The sequence below is a fragment of the Argiope bruennichi genome, chromosome 9 (assembly GCF_947563725.1).
Source record: "Argiope bruennichi chromosome 9, qqArgBrue1.1, whole genome shotgun sequence".
Taxonomy (NCBI): Eukaryota; Metazoa; Arthropoda; class Arachnida; order Araneae; family Araneidae; genus Argiope; species Argiope bruennichi.
Window position 1 is genome coordinate 56,150,218 of NC_079159.1, and position 19,893 is coordinate 56,170,110.

The 19,893-nt window shown below is 29.9% G+C and overlaps 1 protein-coding gene across 2 annotated transcripts in view; it reads right to left on the reverse strand.

Moving 5' to 3' along the window:
• The window catches only part of LOC129985120 (uncharacterized), a 143,086-nt gene extending 129,253 nt beyond the window's left edge, over positions 1 to 13,833 (reverse strand). For both annotated transcript variants that reach the window (XM_056095039.1, XM_056095038.1), the window contains exon 1: positions 13,614 to 13,833. In XM_056095039.1, the coding sequence (XP_055951014.1) occupies positions 13,614 to 13,785 (172 nt within the window). In that variant the 5' untranslated portion in view covers positions 13,786 to 13,833. The remainder of the gene's footprint in view (positions 1 to 13,613) is intronic.
• Positions 13,834 to 19,893: the final 6,060 nt, after the last annotated feature.

Below are 19,893 nucleotides of genomic sequence, written 5' to 3' on the forward strand. Positions count from 1 at the left end.
TCATTAAAGTGCTTTATTTGGATGCATTTCTAATAGTTAATGTGGATTGAAAATAATTGGGTTTCGGCATTTGAAACAATCTTTTGTCAAACATTGTATCTGTTTCCATCTATTTCATTGTAAGCCATATTACAAGAGACGACACGCCGAATGGAGCAACATATTCGCAACAACATTAACATTATTTCATTTTTTTTTTTTTTTTGTCCCTTCACACATTTTTCGGTTTTTTTTTTTTTAAACTTGATAACAATTATAGACTCACACACTCTTTGCACATAGCATAAACTGATATTCTTCAATAAAAATTATGCAAAACACTTTAAAGGGCAGACTGCGGAAAGTATAATAGAATCAAGAAGCAATTTAAGATGAATTAATAAAAACATCGCATATTGCTTAAAGTAATTAAATTTCTATGCGATATTAGTTGTTTTTAATGAAAGTTATTAAAAAATAATTTCCAATTGAAGTAAATGTATCAATAAATCGATTTTTTTAATATTAGACTATTTAATAATACAAGTCATTCTTGTAAAACCTAAGTAAAATGCCAAAGAAAATTTTAAGTGATTTCCAACGGATTTCAAAGGACAACATTTCTATGGAATATATAGATTGAATATCAACCTGAAGGGGGAAAAAAGCGAGAAAACTTCCAGGTTGATCAGCTAGAAACCACATTCTGCTATATAAAATGTCGATTTTTAATGAAAGTGAACATGTACTCAATCAGCCATCAATTGGCTGCATTCTTAAGAGCTTAGTTTATGATATGAGAAGAATTATTTTCCTATATAGACGGTATCAGTACACAATACTCGACAATTCTGAATGAAGCTTTTGATCTTTCATAACATTTCATTTCCCTTTGTCGTATAAATCCATGATCGGTGGTTGACTTCAGTTACTTATACTTTAGCAGCTCCTCCTTCCAATCTCATCCACGCTTCATTCTCAGGAGAACACATTATTTAGTAACCTGCTAGTGAAGAAAGAAAATTTCCTCTCTCTTCCAAAGAGCTGTAACAAAAATTTTCGAACACATCAGGAAAATCATTAAAAAAAATCAATCTAAAAGGGTGTTTCACTGTTTCTTGTTTAAAATTAAGGGGAAGTTTCAAATAATGATCTCAAAAAAATTTCAAAAATATGATGAAAATAGTATACCAAATGTAGGAAGTTCAGTGTTACGTTTTAAAAATTTTCGGTAATTATCTATTTCCTTTAAAAATTGTGCAAATTTCCATAAATTGCTTTAGATTTTCAAAACAAATTTGATTAGAATGATAATAGTTTGGTATATTCGATGATACGCCAATATTTTTCTATTATACTTCCGATAAATATGGGCTTATACGTGCGAAAAAGTGACAAGACAACTAGAATAAATCGTAAGGTATTGCCGCCAAAATCAAAATTTTCTCCGGCGATGTCTCACCAAATGAAGTAGCCCAATTAATCGTGCCAAAAAGACGCTTAACAATTTTTTAAAGTTTGGCCCAAGTTTGGTGAAAATTTGGCTTCATATACTTAAGTCCAAAAACAACTGAAAATACTATATAAAAATTTTTCAGCATTAAATTTTAAACTTCTGGCTTAGAGGTGCACTGAACCAATATTACCACATTCTGTCTGTTAAATTCCATAGCTTGATAAATATAGATAAGCAAACATTCTTAACAGGAAAGAAAATTAAAAACATTTAAACATCAAAACATTAAAACATAATTAAGATTACCCTAAAATATTCTTAATCTAAGCCGTTTAATTATTTGAGTCTCCAGTAAGATAAACTACATGACTACTTGATTACCACATATTTATCTGGTTTGACGCTTACAAATAACCAAATAACTAACCCCTCGAGACAATGAGAATAACAGATTTATCAATGTATGATTTTTAAAAAAAGAATCAGAATGTATGACAGCTACGCTGTAATACTCGTTAGAGAAATTATACTCTATTACTTCCTGTATTTATAACAAAATTGGAAGGTAATATTATATATATAAATTAAAACGCATACCTTTTTAAAGTAATCCGTAAAATCATAAAAATACCAAATGCGATTTCTTAGATTTCTTCTGCTTAATCATTTTAAGCATTTCTTTTTAAATTCAAAATAATATTTGTTTTAAACATTAAACTCAAAAGCGTAGAAATCTCACAGCTTATTTTTCGCAATTTCTGCTACAATTATGCGCGCCATATAATATCACAAGGTATATCCATCTTAAAGAGCATTAGATCCACACTCTGCGCAGATTTCCCTCACCATTTCGAAATAACTGCGCAGATGTTCATACAGCTCACGAAATGTGTGGTGAAACTTATTAAAATCGCACGACTACATACATTATATGCAAATATCTAAATGATAGGACAACCCTTCTGATTATTCCACGTCCAGTTTATAACGAATAAATTATTAAGATTCTCAAGAAAGAAAGGAAGGAAGGAAAATGAAATTAAAGGAAAACAACTTACTGAGCAAAAAAATTCCTTCCAAGAAGATGAATGCACGAAATTCCATCACATGTCCCTTCGTAATACATAAACAAAACGGAAAGAATTCAAGCCAGTCACTACCGTTTTGTTACGAGAAACGGCAGAAAAAAAGAAATCAAAACAAACCGTGCGCGGCAAGCGGAAGCTCTACGAGAGAGCATGCGCAGCCGAAAAGTTTCACTCACTTCAAAGAAGAGGGTAAAAGTTTTAGGGAGCGCCCGGCATGCGAACAAAATCGATAATCTTAATGGGACGAGTCATACTATCGACCAATTTTTTCTTGGAAAAAACCCTTACCCTATTCTGCGAATTAACAGCAGGGACTGATGACTTCTTGGCCTCAAAACGATCATTGTGAGGAATCAACAAAACGAATTCCTCCAGGATTCTGCTGTGAATCAAACTTCCGAACTTTCCTCATCGTTCCCGTCAATGCACGCATAACTTAGCACTGTCGATGCATCGGCATTTCGCTCTCACACTCAAACACTGATTCTCTCGTCGAACCTATGAGCCACCAACAATGCGAGTTTTGCACTAATTTTTTGTGTATAAATGCAAATCTGAAGGAAAAATTCTCAGTGATTCAGGTTCTGTTTATTAAAGGAAGAGTTGCGTAAAACTATATTGAAATACTTTCACTAAAAGTCCATAAAAGTTAATCTGCTATAGCATATGCGCCATTAATACTGAATAACACCGAAAATAATTAAGTTTTGAAAGTATTTTATTGTTAGCTTTTCTTTAAAACTATGAATAGTATTGTAAAAATATGAGATGCGATTGAAAAGTAAAACTTTAATAAACAGATAATAAACACTTCTCGCTTATTACAAATATTACTCCTAATATAGTTACTATCACTGCTATTACTATTATTGGCGATTTCATCTGAAATTTTATTTTAGGTTAAAATTGTAATAGAAAATTTATCTTTTCTTTTTTAGAAGCCTAATATTTGTGTAGTTATCTGGGCCAGTGAAATCTGATACTTGCTTAACTTCGTTAATTGATTTGCTTTTCTTATTACCTAATTAGATGAGACCTTTCGTTAACGAAAAGTGCTTTAGTTATTGATTCTGTTAAGAATTCATAGACCACTTGAATTACATATAATATTTACATCGAATTATAGAGTCTGAATGATTTAATTTCATTTTATAAATTTAGAAGAGTATAATTCGATGCCTGTAGCATGATCACGATGTTTAAGGGTTTAAAAGAGTAAATGAAAACTCTACCAAACGAAAAATGAGAAAGGTAATGAATACTCTAATAGAAATATAAAGAGAATGAATTATTTAATTCCGCAGTTGTAAATGTACCATCGAATATATATGATAATTGACTGATTCTTACGCTTAACTTCGGTAAATCGAATTAAAAATGCTCAAATAGGGAGAAAATTGGAACAGTCAAACTGATATCACTGGATTATTTTTAGAAATTCAAAACAGTGTTCTCGTATTACAAAGTAGTTCAATTATATTTCGAGAAGGTTCATGAAAATATATATATATATATATATATATATAACGTTCATCACAAGGCAGAGAAAATATTTAGCTTTTTAATTTCTTTTCCTTCTGCCTGTAAATTTAAACACAACGGTTGCATCCGCGTATTGCATATAAAAAATTTTTAAAAATGCATTGTCTTATAACTGAAACACAAAAATATAGCAAAAAAATCCGTATTTCATGTGAAGTTTTGTAAAGTAAGCATACATCGGGCTCACTTTCCTTAGAGTCATCCCAAATAGTAAGCATTCTTTCATTCTGAATCTCATGCTGATTTGAACAGAGATCCGGCGTTTCATGTTTTTTTTTTTAAAGTGATCATCAAATAAATGTGAGAATCAACTATTTTACAATATTTTTAATTTGTTTTAAATAATTTAATACATTGGCTTAATTAAATTTGGATTTCACATGAGTGGCGCTATCTGGCAATGAATTCGAGATTAAATTGATTTCAAGATTCTATAATATTTATGAAATTGAATTATAAATGAAAGACTAAAAATAAAAGAATAAAATTTCTACTTTTCAATATAGTAATAAAAATTGTATATTATATATATATATATATATATATATATATATATATATATATATATATATATATATATATATATATATTTGATATTAAATTATATTTACATATTTTATTCAAGCAGCTTATACGAGACTTCTTCACATTCAGTGAGAAGCTAAAATATTCATTTTACTGTTGTTTCCGTCTACTATTAGCAGGAAGAAGATTCTCCAAAGGTTTTGTTTTAATTAAACTGGCTGGAATTTCGGGTTATTCGGGCTGAAAGAATGCCGGAAAAAAAAATTTCAATAATTTTCAAATCACTACTACCTTGATAGTAATGATAATAAAGAGGAAATATTTCAAAAAAAAATATTTTACTGAATTCGATTACTCTTACGCAAATAAAAAAAAAAAGAAAAGAAAAAGATGCATTTCATTCATGAAACTACTTAGGTACCAAAGAATTCTGAAATCACATTATTTACCCTCTCCACGGTACACCTCATAACCGTTGTAAGATTGATACGTGGTCAAAGCACGATAGTGAGAAGAAAGAAAAAAAAAATGGACAACGTCCAAGTTAGCCGAAGCGAAGGCCGTCTCATGTTGACCTAGAAATTTATTTGGTGGCCTTGACTGTGGAGTGTACAGTGTTTCAGTGGTATTCGTTCATTTCCCTGTCAGACTTTGGCAGCAAGTCAGAAAAATCGTCCGCGTGCGTGTCTGTGCGATATGAACTAAAATCTCTTCCCTCCCACTTCCAATCTTTTTGTTCTCTTTCGAAGTATTGAACTGAAAGTACTTCGACAATTCACATAAATTATAACAAGAAATAGTGAAGGAAATAAAAAAAATGTTATGCTAGTGAAGGAAATAAAAAAGATATGCTAGTTCTAACCCTCTTTTGCACTTTTCAAGGGACCGAAGGAGTAGTGCTATAAACAGCAAAAAGCGCAAATCGTGGGAAACCACTGGCATTACTAAAATACTTAAGGGAGAAAGAAAAAAAAATGTCGCGCAAATGTACAATATTAATTTTATTAAATTTTCATTCCAACTCCTAATACAATATAAATTAAGTGTTGATACCATTCTGCCTTTGTAATTCCATTTACAATTAGGAAAGAATATTTTATATATTGCATAATATGTCTTTCTATTTTAGTTATTTTTCATAATGTGAATATGGAATTATTTAAGATGCAATAATTGCTCTTTTTCCTTATGAAATATTTAAATTTTAATAACTGGCATTGTATTTTCAATATTAAACATTTATTTCAGATGATAAAGACATTTTGTACATTCAACTGAAACATGCAAACAAAATATATTTGCATTCCTTAATCCCATATTGGTCTATTATATTCCCGAAGATTACTGAAGTTATTTCCACTCCAATTTTGCATTTGATGTCATAGTTTCTTGGAGCTTTTCTGGCTAATTATGGAGTTATTTTATCTCCCCTCCCCGGAACTGATTGACGTAGCGCGAGAAAAAAATTCATAAATTTAAACTTCAAGATTTAAATACATTTATGATCATAAAAATTCTGGAAATTACAAAAAATAAAACGTTATAAACAACTGGAAAACATTCAAAACCGGAATGCAAGAGTGAAGAAATACATTTTTTTTTTCATAGATACATTTTTTTTCCAGAGATATTCAAAAAGAAAGGCTGACTATTAAAAGTTTTTAACTGATGTATATGTATAGATATTAAGAGGTTTTAAGTAGGTAAAAGTTCTCTTAATATCGCGAATTTCTTTCTGAATATCTTTAAAAAAACCACATTGCTATACTTTTATATTCCGATTTTAAATATTTCCCTGCTGTTTGCAACAGTTTTTTGTTGGAACCCATACTCACCCACCCCAGAATTCTTATGATTATAATTTTTTTCAAATCCTGAAGTATACACATATAAAATTTCGTTTCGCAATTAAACTCTAAAAGTGTGTGCAAGGTTAATGTTATTGAAAAGCGGCAGGAATTCAAATTAGATTCTTTCGCAAATTATTTCCTATCTTATTTTCTAAAAATTTAGCGTCTTGATTTTGCCATTCAGATATGTCTATGAATTTTAATTTCCAATTTTATTACTTTATTATTTGAAACCCCTTCCTTTAGTTGAATCCCGAATTTGGGATTTTGCTTTCAAAAAGGTGTTCTATTTTAAATAGCGATCACAGTTTCCCACTGGCAAAAGTAGTAAAAAATTTATTAGTCTTGGTTTTTAATTTATTTATTTTGATGCATGTCTTCAACTCCTTGTCAACATTCCACATTTGATTTTTTTTAAATCAAGATATCAAATTTTTGATACAAAAAAATTTAATAAATTCGAAAATTTCACAAATTTTAACAGCTTTTTCTTCAAAGAAAGTCCTCCAGAAATACCATCCAACCAATTAATTTTATTCTTAGATATTATAACATTAGAAATTTAATCATTATTGAATCCATTTCCCTTAAATTCAAAAAAAGGAAAAAGGTAGGTTTCAAAGCCAAATGCTGAAATTTCATCAACTAAAATTTGATTTATTTTTTTTTTTGAAATTTTTAAATAAATTGCCGGATAAGAAGGAAATTTTATTTCTTCTTTCGGTCATTCGTTTCCTCCACAAATTACAAATTCTTCTATAAATTATATGTATATAATCTCGTGATTTTATTAAAAAGGAATCATTTGAGAAAAATTAATTCCGGAGTATTGGGTATTTTGCTGAAATTCTGAAAACATAAGATAATGTTTTGTAAAATCGTTATTTTTACAAAAGGTACGATAATATTTCGAGATTATTATGAGCAATGTGTTTCTAACGTTTATATCAAACTGTTAAAAATCTTGAAAATCAAGAAGCTAAAACTACCAAAGGAAAAAGGATATTTATAAATCGTATCGGTATGCATAAATTTGACATTGAATATGGGAGCACATGGTAAAATTTAATAATCACATATTCATTTCTTTACTAGAAAACTATCTCGTTTTAAAAGTTAATCAAGAATCAATCTAGACATGACGCAATTTTAAGAAAGACACAATCTTCAGGAGAATATATTTGCGTAACAAATTAATTCTGATGAAAAAAATGGATGTCCTTGAAACGCATTCAAAGATCATATAATTTTTCAAAAAAAAAATAGTTTGGATTAATCAAAAATTTCATTATATCATTTTCCAAAGAGTAATAGAACCGCATACATTTCAATGGCACTAAAATATCGATCTACATCAAATAATAATAACTTTCATTAAATATTCATTTTAGTAATTCTAAAATGATTAAATTGATGTCATAGTTGACTGCCATAATCAGATTTCATTTCTTAAATTTCTCTACACAGATCACTAATGTCAATATTGATTTTATGCAGCGTGACTCCACTGTTGCCCCTCCGAAAAGTTAACAAATCACAAAATACTTTAAAAGGTTTTTTTTTTTTTTTTTTTGCTCAATTATTTAATATCAGATATTTTTTTTATCAGATTAGTTCTAACTGGAATTATTAAATAAAGAAAACAAGTTTTATATTATGGCTTTCAGTTGAGAGACCATTTTAATCATTTGAAAATTACAGAAGGATTGATTCAATTGAAATATTCTATTATTAGCCGTGTAAAAAAAATATTTTTGAATAGAATGTGCATTTTTCCTCTTATCTGTTGCAAGACTATCTAATTCATTGTTTTTAACAAAGTATCATATACAAACAAATAAAATTCTCGAATGACAGCATGCATAACTTATTATCCAGTGACCTCTCACGTCAAACATTCATTTTTGTTATTCAAAGCAGAACTTTCTTCCACTGTCTTCCTTTTCCATGAAACTTAATTCAAAACATGGCTGTTTGCGTCAGCGAGAAAGACATGCTCGCGTAACTTCTGTTTACAAGAGCTGGCCGTGAGGTTTCTTATAACATGCATTAGGAGACGGTGACAGAAAACGCCGGAGTCCGGCACCCAGAATTCACGGTCAAAAGCAAATAATTCCAGTGAAGCGATGACTTTTTCGAATACAGGTTTATCATCCTTCAATACTAATCCGCTGACATTGAAAACGACAACCTTTAACGCGCGTAATGCTAACTGGGCCAAGGTCATTCTCTCCAGCAAAAGAAATTGAGCGAAATCAAATGAAGCGAAGCTTCAGAATTACATAAGTGAACGGCCACAGAAATCAATTATTCAGCAAGGAAGGGGTGATATACAAAAACATCCATTATCGCAGTCCTTGCAGAAGGTCAAGTGACTCACGGCTCGTATTTTGCATCATTAAAAAAAAACGCCATGCAAATCGAAAGGGGGATAAATAAATAACTTACACTTTTCTCTCTCCCCGATACGCTAAATAAGCATATCTAGTGGTGATGCAACAGCGAACGCTGATCAAATATTAAAAAGTGGAAGAAGAAACCTAGAAATGAAAATCGGTAGAGGAAAGCGAGAAAAATCATTGCTTTTTTTAATCAATATTAATACTAGCGTGAGTTATATCTTTTTTCCTCTGTCTGGTGGGCGAACTCCTTTCAGGTTCAAGCAAAAAGTCAGCAGTAGTGGTCTCCGCAAAACTTTCTTGTACACTCTCTAATGAAGGTATTATCCCATAGAACACCTTGCTTTACTTTACATTAGCAAATAGTAGTTAAGAAATATTATTCTTTGAAGTGAATTTAGCATCTTTATGGAATGAATCTATCGTGGTGTCCTTGGCGATGAATCCTTGATATGCAAAATAATATTTGAAAATAGATTTTGTTTTAGACGCGTTTATACTAAGCGATTGAAATAAAAATGACACAAAACTACATTTGTAGTCATAAATTCCCAAATTTCCTATTTAAATCATTGCGTTTTCAAATGATCACGTTTATATATTTCTGAGAGCACAGAATGACATACAGTCTACCCCTTGTTGGATTTGGCTCAAAATTTGGTAAGTTTCTACACTGTAGATATTGAATCTACACCGAATTTTATCCATCTTGCTATCTTCGTTTTGTGGTTCTGGTGTTAACTTTTATTCGGACAGCCGGACATGGACTACTTACGCTGAATGGAATTTACTCAAAATTTTGTGGATATCTACAAATTTGGTGATAAGAATGTATACCAACTGGAATTTGTCTAGCTCAAAGCTTTTTGAATTATCTTAGACGGACGGACGGCCATTTCTAAAAATATGTTTTTTCGAACTCAGGAAGGTCTAAAACGAGGAAGTTCATCATTCGAATTTTTTTACAATTACAATACTTTTTCTATACTATGTATTCGAGAAAGTAAAAATGAATGTTCATGTTGTAAATAGTTCTAGCAAGCCGTCATAACCATAAAGAAAATCTACAAAAAAGTATTTTCAACACTTAATTAAATCCGTTTCAGATCCAAAGTTTATTTCCGCCTCTCAAGAAATAGGAATTAATTTTTTCTATCTGCAAGAATTCGAAATGTATATTTTTAACTATCGAAAGAGTGTTTAATTCTTTATAATGCCCGGAATTTTAATACAATAATGAAAAATGTAAGTGGAATAAATAAAATAGACATTTCATATTCTTCATAAGCATTCTATGTAATGTCTGAATATCGTAGATTATCGTAACAAATGGATTTCATTAAAAGTAAAATGATTTTAGAAAAAAAAAATCACTTCTCCTGAAAAGCAACCAAATCATGATAGGTTTGACCTTTACTCGCATGTAGTTAATCAGAGATCCACTCTTTCACGAGACATGCTTTTATTGACTTAAATTATACCTTTTATGTTTTTTCCTGAATTCCTTTCCTTCATTGGCGAAACTATTAAACAAACAAAGCGTGACGATAAAACAAGACGCGTCTGCTTCCAGCCGATTATGCGATTGTCTTTTCTACAAATGTGTATTCAACGCTTTCCGAAGATTATTCATTTTATTATTTTTTTTATCCAATAGCTTTCGCTTGTTCGAAGAATAGAGCACATCATTTAGGAAGCAAACTGGCTGTCACGCAATTTGCGACGACACATGCCAAAAGGTTGTTCTTTTTCGTTCCGAGAATGTTTCGTGTGCGAGTGAAATTCTGCAAAGTTTTCACTTCTTTTTCGGATTTTGTCCGTGCTGAACTATTACAATATCAATTAGGAAATGGTTGGAGATGTATTCAATGAAATCGGGCTGAAATGGTTTCTTAAAAATGTTTACATTTCCTACTTTATTAGTTAAAAAATATTAACAAAATACATTATATTCGGCATTAATAAAAGAAAATAATTAAGTTATTTATTTAGCAATCAAAGAATCAAGATGAATTTTCAATTGCCTTTAATTTAAAAATGCTTGTAGGTTGACATAATATTTGCGTCATGTATAATGAAAAAATGTGCACACTCTGTATGTGATAGCTCTACGCCAACAGTTTGTTCTGTGCTCTACAGAGCATTTTAACGACGCTGTAAACTATTGGCCCGGGGTTACCTTTTGGTAATAGATGCTAAGGAAGAATTTTTCACAGCTTTAATTACATTCTAAAATAAAAATCAAAATTTCAACATTTTCCTCAATTTCAGAAATGATTGCAAATTTACACTTCTTAAAATGCCTTATAATTGTATTTCGGTACAATTTTGTCCTTAAATTTTTTATAAATTTAATATATTTTTAAGAATATTTGACTATAATACTTTACATTGTTTTAATTACTGAATTTTTATTCACTCCAGTGCGACTATTAAAAAAAAACATTTTCTTTTTGTATGCACGCTATGAGTGCTTTAATTAAGAGTAAATTTTCAAAATAAAATAAAAAAAACAGATTAATCAAGTCTAAAATATATTCATATTACCATATTTCTAGGTAGAAGTTCGAATCTCCTTTATTTTATTTTGGATTTGCTATTCTTATAATTTTTTACTAATTATTACTTCATTTATTAGAAAGCTTGTTTGTAAATTTTTTTATCCCCTTTAGGTAAATTTATATTACCTAAAAGTTAATTGATTATCAATTAATTACCACAAGATCAATCTAGCAAATTCGAAAAACAACTTGAGTCCGCGCTCTATTTTCCAAATTTTCAAGGCTGACTCAATTTAACAGTTCGCCGGTTTCTCACTCATAACAGTTTCAAGCTTACAATGAAACTTCTATGAAATTGATAAAACAATTTTCAAATATTTATAAACGGAGGCAACAATTTGTTCCCTAACTAGGAAGGATATCCTTACTTATTTTGACAAAACTACAGATCTGCATTATTATTTTTAAAATCTAATAAAATAGTAATTTTCTTAGAAATTTAAAAAATCGTCATACTTGAATAAAGTTATGAAAATGTATGAAGTTGTTTCATTTTTGATTATTCGTTTGAATATTTATTTTTTAATGTAAATAAAATCGGATAAAATAAAAATCGAATTACTTTTCATGGTATGCAATTAATTCATTACTTCCCTTTAAAGGGTGGGGTGGGGAGCATACACTTCAAAAGCAAGGAATTATGATTAGTAAACAAAAAGGGCTCTGAGTTGATTGTTGGAATTTCAGAACACAAAACTCAAATCTGGTTAAACAAATTATTAAAAGATTAAGATAAGCTTATAAAAATAAAAAAAGGTAAAAGGTAAATTAAAGGTATAAAAATAATAGGTTACAAAAATTTATAATGCATCATTTGCAATAAAGTATACAGCAACTTTTTTTAAAGAAAAATGAATAGAAACCTTTATCATATATAAAACAATTGATTTTAACAATTATAATATTAAAAAAAGAAATTTACTTCTTGTTATTTGAAATAAATTTCACTGAAAAATGTATCAGAACTTGCTTTAATTGAGACTAGATGATAACATCTCTAGATACTGCACACATAAAACATACAATAAACTTCATATATTTTCCTTTAAATAAAGTTAAACCAAAAACCCATTAAAGTCTTGGAAGTGATAATCTGTTGAGAAAGAAAGACCCAGAGACATCACAGCCCAAATTTTTATCCACACAAGAATTCGAAATTCATTTTAGAAAGTATATTTACAGCTTTAATTAAATACTTGTAGAAATTAAGTCCGTATAATTTTCACAAATCGAAAAAGTAAACTCTGAAACTGAAATTCATTTTTTTTTTCAGTTTCAACATAAATCGTTTTACTGATAGAAGATACTAATTTTAAGCAGCGATATTTTAAAAGTAAACTTATTATATATTACTCAGCAAATGATTTTTGAAGCATTATGCTGTGATAAATCAGGTTGAGTATTGATTATCGATTACGATGTGATTGATTACTCAAGAGGAAGGAAGATGCAATCAAAAGACAGAATACAAATAAGGTAACAGGACTAATAAATAAAATTCTAGAATTATTATGCGAATAATTATATTTCTGTGCATTAATGTAGTACCACAGCATGGAAGTGGAAAAGTTTCAATCCATAATCATTCATAAATGGACTGAATTATTTATATTTGATAGGAGCAATAGATATTGAGAAGCTCATTTGATTTCGCATTTCCATAATCAAAAATGCTTGCTTTGAAATCTATAATATTATGCAAATTTTTTTGTAATATTTATGAAAGTACAAGGGTTAAGTTTATAGTTGTTGTTCCGACATTTGAGAATAATTTATAAAGAGATGGCATTGCATAACAAATTTAGAATATTAAAATCCTACTGTATTATTAAATAAATTCAAGGCAAGCTTATTTCTACTTCCATTATCGATTCGCTACATCAAGAAGCTAAAGTGAAAAATGTTTACACAATTTATAATTCCAAAATAATTCACGTCTTTTTACATCATTAAGATGTATAAATATCTTGAAAAATAAATTATTGATCGGACGATTTTAAAAATTTGGTGATGAAAGTTCAACCTTAGAGGGAAAAATATGTCTAAACAGATTCATAAATTAATTTCCGAATAAAGAAAGAAATTTAATCCGGTTTTTTCTTTTCGAGTACGCATACCTCGTTTATCTAAATCATAAGCATATCATTTTTCAAGATGAGATCGTTTTCAAACAATAAATAATTATTCAAAAATCTGAATAAAAAAACACTTACCCCCAACTCTCCTGCTGCTGCTTTGCCGCCGAGGAATTTTACGATGAGTCATAGATACAGCAAGCGCTTCACGAACGCGAATACCAATCCATGAAACTTTTATTGCGTATCTTGAGACACAAATGGAATTATATGAGAGGCTATTTCTGCATTTTATTTCATCATAATTCATGCGTAATGAGCTATTAATGATTTAGAAGGAATTAAAAAAAATTTTGCTTCATGGTAGATTCAAATGCCGCACAGATTTATCTAACTACAATTAATGGGTATTTGCGGATAATGCTTCTTCGTTGCCAAAATAAAATATTGATGGACGGTAATTTTATAATGTTTTTGCTTCATTTAAAGGACTTCACGTGTTTTTCTTTTACTATATTTTAAATTACATCAGACTAGAGGCAAGCGCAGGATGGTTACCGATGTTTCCCCAAAAATAATAGTGAAAAAAAAAATTAGTGAAGACGGCAATGGCATTTGAGCAGAAGTCACATGGAATTTTCCAATTATCATTGAAGATAATTAACGGTATTTACTTAAAAAAAACATTTTTCCAAATTAATTTTTTGTCTTTTGGTAATTATTTATTGCTCTGAATAAAAATAACTGAGATGACTTGTATTTTGATTAATACAAAAATAGTCTAATATTATGTAAGATTGAAAGAGTTTAGATTGAAATTTAGTTTAATATGGCTTTTTAAAGGATGTCAATTGGTCGCTATTTCAAAGAACAAAGTGAGTGGTCAAAGTAAACTGTGCAGTAAAATATTTACGGTTAAATATTAACCAATTTTCACTTTCGCTACAGAATTTAAATATATAGTCGTTAAATTTTTAATATTTGCTAATTCGATTGCTGTACCTTCCAAACTTCTTTTTGAACCTTTAAGGGTTACAATTACTCTGGCTTGTTTGAATTTTGAAAACAACTTTTGACCTGCCTTTTCGCAATGGAGAATTATAATTAAGTTTGTGGTGCCTCCGGCATCTCAGGTGGACGATGAATAACAATTTTTTTTCCTCATTTTTATTATATTTTTCATAAGAATTTATCGAAATTAAGGATTTTGAAGAAATTAGTAAAGAAAAATTAGAAGCCACCATCAATTTCCTCGCTATTTTTTTAATTTTATTTATAAGCAATCAATATCAAGGGAATCTTAAAATCGTCCAAAAAGAAACAAAGAAGCGTTTGGAATTCTTCAAAATGTTGAAATACAGATTTATGTTTAAAAAAAATTGTGAAATTGAGAGGAATATTTCCAAAAACTTGAAAGCAGGCTATTTTTTTTTTTTTTTTGTAAAAATAATATATTCAATAATTATTTTATTATAAATGAAAAAGAAAAAATTAATAATGCTTTCAAAATTCGTTTTTTAAATAGCACTAAATTATTTTTATTCAAAAATTTTATTTAAATAAATCAGTTTAATTCAAGTTTTAATTTTTAAATCCATAATCATTTGTTAATTGTTTGTCTTTTTTCTTTTATATTAAAATTGTTTGAGTATCTAGTATAATTCAACAACAAAGAAAAACCATAATCATTTTTAAATCCATAATTATTTGTTAATGTTTGTATTTTTCTTTTATCTTAATATTGCTTGAGTATCTAGTATAATTCAAGAATAAAGAGAACTAGTTGAATGGTCGCTAACTAATAACTCCGCTTGATTGCTTGAGTCAAAAATTGGCGACAAATTCAAGGATCACATTAAAGTAGATTTCAAACTCATTTTTTAAGAATAAAATATTACTGCTTCAGAAAAATATTTAAATGTAGCGCATCTGAAAATTTTATTATTTTTTTCCTTTATTTTTTTAAAATAATCTTATTTTTTGGGTGAGGGAGGAAGAGGCCGTAGGAATTCTTATGCTTTTCTCATTTGCAACCGAAAAATGATGGAATGACGTAAATTCATCACAAATTTTAATAATATTGTTTAGAATCTGTAATTTTGCTTTTCAGCTATGCTAGTATCATTACTGAAAAGAGAGATTTTCAAATATTTTTATTGAATGTTGAATGTATCACAGAGCGGATGTCTTGGCATAAGGGTAGCACGTCTTCCTCGTGATATGGGCATCACGGGTTCAAGCCCCGGTTCGGGCATGGTTGTTCTTCATCTATGTTCTACCTGTGGAGTGTGCGAATGCCCCCTCCCCCGTAAAGAGAGTTTGTACAAGCGAATGTGCCGTATGAAGTAGCAAAGTCGTACTCTTGACCCTAGTTGGCGCTACTGAAAAAACAAGAGACGCTCACTTGGCTTAAATCGTTGAGACATAACCGTCAGAGGGCTTGCAAAATGTCATAAGTCACAACAACACATGTATTACAGATCTTGGCGACAAACTTGCAGGCGAATTTTGCAACTATGGCGACAAAAATTCAAATTCTGACAATATAAGAACTTAGACCATATCTCTATTATGAGCTGAGATCCAAATATCCTTTAAACTTCTGTATCTGTATTTTGTTGGGAATGTATGAAAAACGAAGTGCTCACAAGAAGAGTTCTCTCATTGGATCAGAGATGCTACATTTTAGGTATGTGAGGGATCAAGACTCCATCTAGCTGCTAACTAGCTAGCTGGAGCTCTCCAGCTGCATTTTGAACACTTTTATTATGTTTAATCAACTTGTGTTGAGAATTTTTTTTAAATGTTGTTCTTGTGTAGACTCGACTGTTCTACCTATGCTCCAAATTTTCCAGTAATTAAATCATTATTTTTCATTGTCCGGCATAATGGACTTCCTTCATTTTACATCCAATAGGCGATTTCCATAACATTATATATGTTAATTAATTAATCGAACAAAAGAGATTTCAACAAAATAGATACTAATACAACATTAAAAATATTGTTGTTATTGCATAGGAGATTAAAAACAAATTTCAATCCGCTTTTAAAAGTTCCTAACTAAAGTTAAGGCAATTTTTGTTTGACTCTTCTTATTATCGATATCGCTTGACAAGAATTTCTTTGCATTTATTATAATCTGCTAACTGCATGCATTTTATTTATTTATTTAATTTTTATTTTTTTACATTTTTTTGGTTCGAGGTGGCTGAATAATTGATTACACTAAAGTTCAATTTAAAACTACAAGTGAGATTTTGGGGAAGATGTATAAGTGAGATTTGGGAACCTTCTAACTTTTAACAATGATCAAATGACTAGAACTAATTACTCACTCCCTATACTACAGCGCTACATTATGTTTGATCCTTGATCGCAGAAAATTTCTATACAAAATATAAGCACACATTTGAACAAACTTAAAGAGTATGACAAATCTTCGTGGAACTTAGTCTTACATCCATGGTCCTCTGATCTTATAGCCGATATTTTGACGCCAAGCTACCACCGTTTGCGAAGTAGTTCTATAACGTCAAAACTATGAGACTTTCATTTTGTCTTCAGATAAAAAAAAACTAAGAAATTTTTCATTTAAAGGTTCCCCACAATGCAAAAGACTTTGCACTGGGAGTAAAAAGGAATCAATACTTTCCTTTGGTTGATACTACTAATTATCATTCTTCATAAAGTCTGCTGATGCTAAATCACCAATGCAAAATAAACAAGGTGGAATTGGAGGCTTGACATTCGTTGAGAAGATTAAGGGTACCAAGTAGTGGATTCAATTAAATATCACTAAGTGATGATATGAGAATGTTATCTTTAGTATACAACGGAGAAAAGCAAGATCAGCTGAAATTCTGGTATAAAATGAGACCTAGGACCATGTCGAAATCAAAAACGTTCTTCAATGACTATACTTTCGAGACAAAATCTTATGTTGGAGTCATATAACATTTTATTTATGGGCTTACAATTAAAATATGAAGTAATTTAAAAGAAACAAATAAAGCGTTAAAGACGAATTGAAGCAAATATTTATAACTGAACGCATGATTTCGTAACAGTACTTAAAGGACACGCTTGAAAAAGACGACATTTTTTGCTAGATTTTAGATATTGATTATAAAATTCAAAAAGGTGATATAAATTAATTTTTATTTTTATCTACAATGTCTTTTATGGAACCACACTCGGAATCGGTACGAAGCATGATTAAACCACCTCATCCGATTTTAAAGTCCATTTTATGATATTAATTAAAATTAATTCTAGTGAATTTCATTCTTTTCTATTCATTTTTCAGTTAGACATATTTTTAAAATTACATTAAATTTTTTTTATTTAGTAGAAACAGTAGAATTCCAAATTTTATACTGTTTATGAGACACTAATTAGAGGGATTTAAGCTAAACTTTTCAGATCAATTTTAAAATATCACTATTCCAAAGCTAAAAGTTTCTACAATTCCTTTTTTTAAGCTTTGGATTAGACAATTGAAGTGATATACAATTTCTTCTTCATTATTTTTATTATTTCATGATATTAATGGTATTTTTCTCTAAAAATTACAATTTTATTAACAAAACCTTCTTTTGAAAAGGAAGAAATTTTTTAAAAAATTGGTTATTTTTGTAAACTTTTGTTTAAAATGAATACTTGAATCTCAGAGCACAAATTAAAATCGCAACATAAGGAATTAAAAATTAAATATTGCCATTGTTTCAACAAATAGAATTGAAATAATTTCTCAAAGGAAGGGGGGGGGAGGAATTTTTTTTCACTTCGTTTCTTACAGTTAAAAACAGTTATTCGAAAATTTATTCGTTACACTTCTTTTCAAATGAGGTTATGATTATTAAATCAATATTCACAAATGTTTTTGCCAATTTACCATAATAGTCCATGGTATTGTATAAAAAATATGCGAAAACGACTGCTTTATATTTTTGTAAATAGAAAATGGAAAAAAAAGTGTATTTTGTTTCACTACAGAATAATTTGAGATTCAGTTTCGGTTCAATAACATCAACATCTTCACATTAATCGATTTGAAACAACTCAGACAAATACCTACAATATTTTCAACGAATGAATTGCTGTTTACTGATTGCGTGTTTAATTAAAGCGTCCACCTACGCAGTTTTAAAAACCTGTATTGTTTGGCTGTTTACATTATTATCAAGAGTTCAAACTGATTTGTGAGTTGTTGGTATTCAGACATAAACGAACTCCGTGAGCGCTCATAAATGTGACAAGACTCGTAAACAAGAGAATGAGAACAACGGCATACTTAAAAGAATCACCAGTTTAGGTTGCAGTGCATTCTGATGCAAATTCGGAAGCATTAACACCAGTAAAAGTCTGTAAAATCACTCTTTCTTCTGTTCTTTCTTCTTTCTTCCTATTAGCACTCTAGCCATTATGCTGAATAGTTGTTCGCTTTACACGATGACCTCTCTACACCATATTCACGGTCATTATCAGCCCACGTGGTATGACTATTCTTGGTACTACTACTACACGCGCCTCTAGGCCTTATTTACCCACGATATTACATGATTTTCTCACGAGGTCTTTCTTTTTCTTCTTTTTTTTTCTTTTCATTTAATCGATGGCATGAAGAGCGTTTAATTGTCATCCTTTCGAGGTGATAAAAAAAGCTGAATGAAATTCGGTGCCAAGCCGCGAGACTGCTTGCCGCCTGAGATGGCGTTCGTGAATCGTGTCACGTCCGAGCTGGCATACAGGTAACACAGGTGTGGTTTTGACCCCGCTGAATACTTTTCTAGCCTAATAACAGGCTACCTGGAACCTCCAATCTGTTTTCTTTGCGCAATTCACCGGCGACAGAAATGTGAAAGGGTTAGAGGAGGATCTGGATGAAATGACGACTTCTGGAATGGTCTGAGGAAATAACAAACGCCGACGAAAACTAAAGGAGAATGTAATTAGCATTTATTAATTACCTAATAAAATTGTATTTTATTTTTCTTAGCACCGTATTTATCAAATAACTATTAAATAATAAAGAACTCTTTGCAAGAAATCTTGAAGATATTTGTATAGGAAATGTGTTTTGCATCAACTGATGCGTCATCAATAGGTACGTTAATTCAAGTGGCTTTTTTACCCTTCTCTTGTTTAAAATTCGTAATTTTTTTGTAGATGACTCAACGAGAGGTTATGAAATATGTGTATTGTAATTGAGCGAATACAGTAAACAACTGCCTTTTCCTTAAAAGACTTAAGAAATATTACTACTTGCATAACTTATTGCTCAAAGTGAAGAGGCTATACTTCTTTCTACAAATCACTAAAACTAGCAAATCTCAACCATTCTCTTCATTTAAGGAACTCCCTAAAGGAGATGAACAAAATATCATCTTCTTTATCTAGGATCTTGGAAATTTTT